The 1,486-nt window shown below is 40.2% G+C and overlaps 1 protein-coding gene across 1 annotated transcript; it reads left to right on the top strand.

The window, feature by feature from the left end:
* The first annotated feature begins 364 nt into the window (after positions 1-364).
* Positions 365-1,271, top strand: LOC149260469 (putative inactive purple acid phosphatase 29). Its single transcript, XM_089380087.1, has 3 exons — positions 365-592; positions 775-922; positions 1,019-1,271. The coding sequence occupies exons 1-3, from the start codon at positions 428-430 to the stop codon at positions 1,054-1,056; spliced, it is 351 nt and encodes a 116-aa protein (XP_089236213.1). The 5' UTR covers positions 365-427; the 3' UTR covers positions 1,057-1,271.
* The last annotated feature ends 215 nt before the right edge of the window (positions 1,272-1,486 follow it).

Below are 1,486 nucleotides of genomic sequence, written 5' to 3'. Positions count from 1 at the left end.
AATCAAATGGCATTAACCTAAATAACACATATATTTACACCGTAAGGCGTTCCCTCTGAGAGAAACTCCCCTCCGTGCTGCGGTGTCTCGTTATGAGCCCTTAGATCGATTATTAGATGATGGAATAAACTCCAACCATTAGATCATCCGCCCTTTTTAAAAACCAAGAGTCAGCGAAGAGAGGCCAAGCGTCTGTGAATGGATGAGAGAGGACAGCAATCTGAGGTGCCTCGATCCCCTTCGATCTGAACATCAGGGAGATCTATGAAGCGGATCATGTCCCTTGACGAAGATGGTAGGGTGTGGTGAGGAGAGCCGTCCATCCATTCAGCAGTGAAGAAGGTGACAAAAAAGCCATGGTACACAGTCAGCCGAATATTCACACCAGTTCTTCACTTGATCGCTCTACTTTGTGGTCACTCATTTCATGGCTCCTCGGCATTCTCGTTCTCTGTTGGCGAAAGCTTTCTTATTCTTTATTCTTATTCTTTCCACTACAGCTACCTGGGTGTTTTCAACAGCCACAGCCAAATCAGTGCCCTTGCCCCCTCTCCGGTTTCAGAACACTAATGGGCAGTTCAAAATTTTGCAGGTATACCTACTGCTATGCCATGTTGTTGTTGCAACCATTCTGAAATGTTTACACATTCCTTTTTATTGTTTAATAGGTGTTCAAACAGAAATGCTGTAACATTTTGTATCTCGCTCTCTTTCTTTGATGTATGAATTGCAGTCTGAATTTGGGATATGAATTCCTTTGGGTTTTTTTGGCAGGTGGCAGACATGCATTATGCAGATGGTCAAAGCATGAAATGCTTGGACGTGTTTCCCAGTCAAGTTTCCACATGTTCAGACCTCAATACTACTGCTTTTGTCAAGAGGATGATTAAAGCAGAGCAGCCAGATCTTATTGTTTTCACAGGTATTGATTTTAAATTTTGAATTTAATGGTCCATTACTTAGGTAGATTGTTTCACAGTCTGTCTTTTACACGAGGTGAAAAGGATGGGTGAATCAGAGCATGCAGACAAAGAGGTTTCCCTTAATTTTGGATGATGTATGGGAAGAACCTGCGAAATTGCTGGAGAAATTAAGAGTACTCGACTTTAATTCTTATAATCAAACAACACTGTTAGATGTCCGTCAAAGCAGAGATATCCACAATAAAAATCGAGGATTTGATAGAAGATGAGAGTTGGTGGTTGTTTGGTTTTCAACATTTTCCATATAATGGTAGAGATATGCTAGGAAAATGACCCAAACTGAGAAGGTTGGCGCCAGGGAGTCTGGACTCAATTGGAGAAATTCAAGTGATCAGGTTCCGATTCCTTTATGTAAAAATGGAGGCATTTTCAGAGTGCCTCTGGTGTAATGGTTTCATGTAAATAAGATGGAAAGTAATTTTTGTGAATTTCAAAATTTGATCAAATTTTAATTATGTGAATGTATTGTAAACAATTTTGGTCAATAAAGGATATTCGTTTGG

This window comes from Pinus tabuliformis, chromosome 6 (genome assembly GCF_031772625.1).
Source record: "Pinus tabuliformis cultivar Carrire ecotype Pingquan chromosome 6, CPIR1, whole genome shotgun sequence".
Taxonomy (NCBI): domain Eukaryota; kingdom Viridiplantae; phylum Streptophyta; class Pinopsida; order Pinales; family Pinaceae; genus Pinus; species Pinus tabuliformis.
The sequence above is the reverse complement of the archived record's forward strand: the minus strand, read 5'-3'. Positions and strand labels throughout refer to the sequence as shown.

Bases quoted from the DNA above. Each gene is read 5' to 3' on its own strand.
- LOC149260469 (XM_089380087.1), top strand. From the start codon at position 428: ATGGCTCCTCGGCATTCTCGTTCTCTGTTGGCGAAAGCTTTCTTATTC. The intron at 593-774 runs GTATACCTACTG...TTTTTTTGGCAG, and splicing joins GGCAGTTCAAAATTTTGCAG to GTGGCAGACATGCATTATGC. The intron at 923-1,018 runs GTATTGATTTTA...TGGGTGAATCAG, and splicing joins AGATCTTATTGTTTTCACAG to AGCATGCAGACAAAGAGGTT.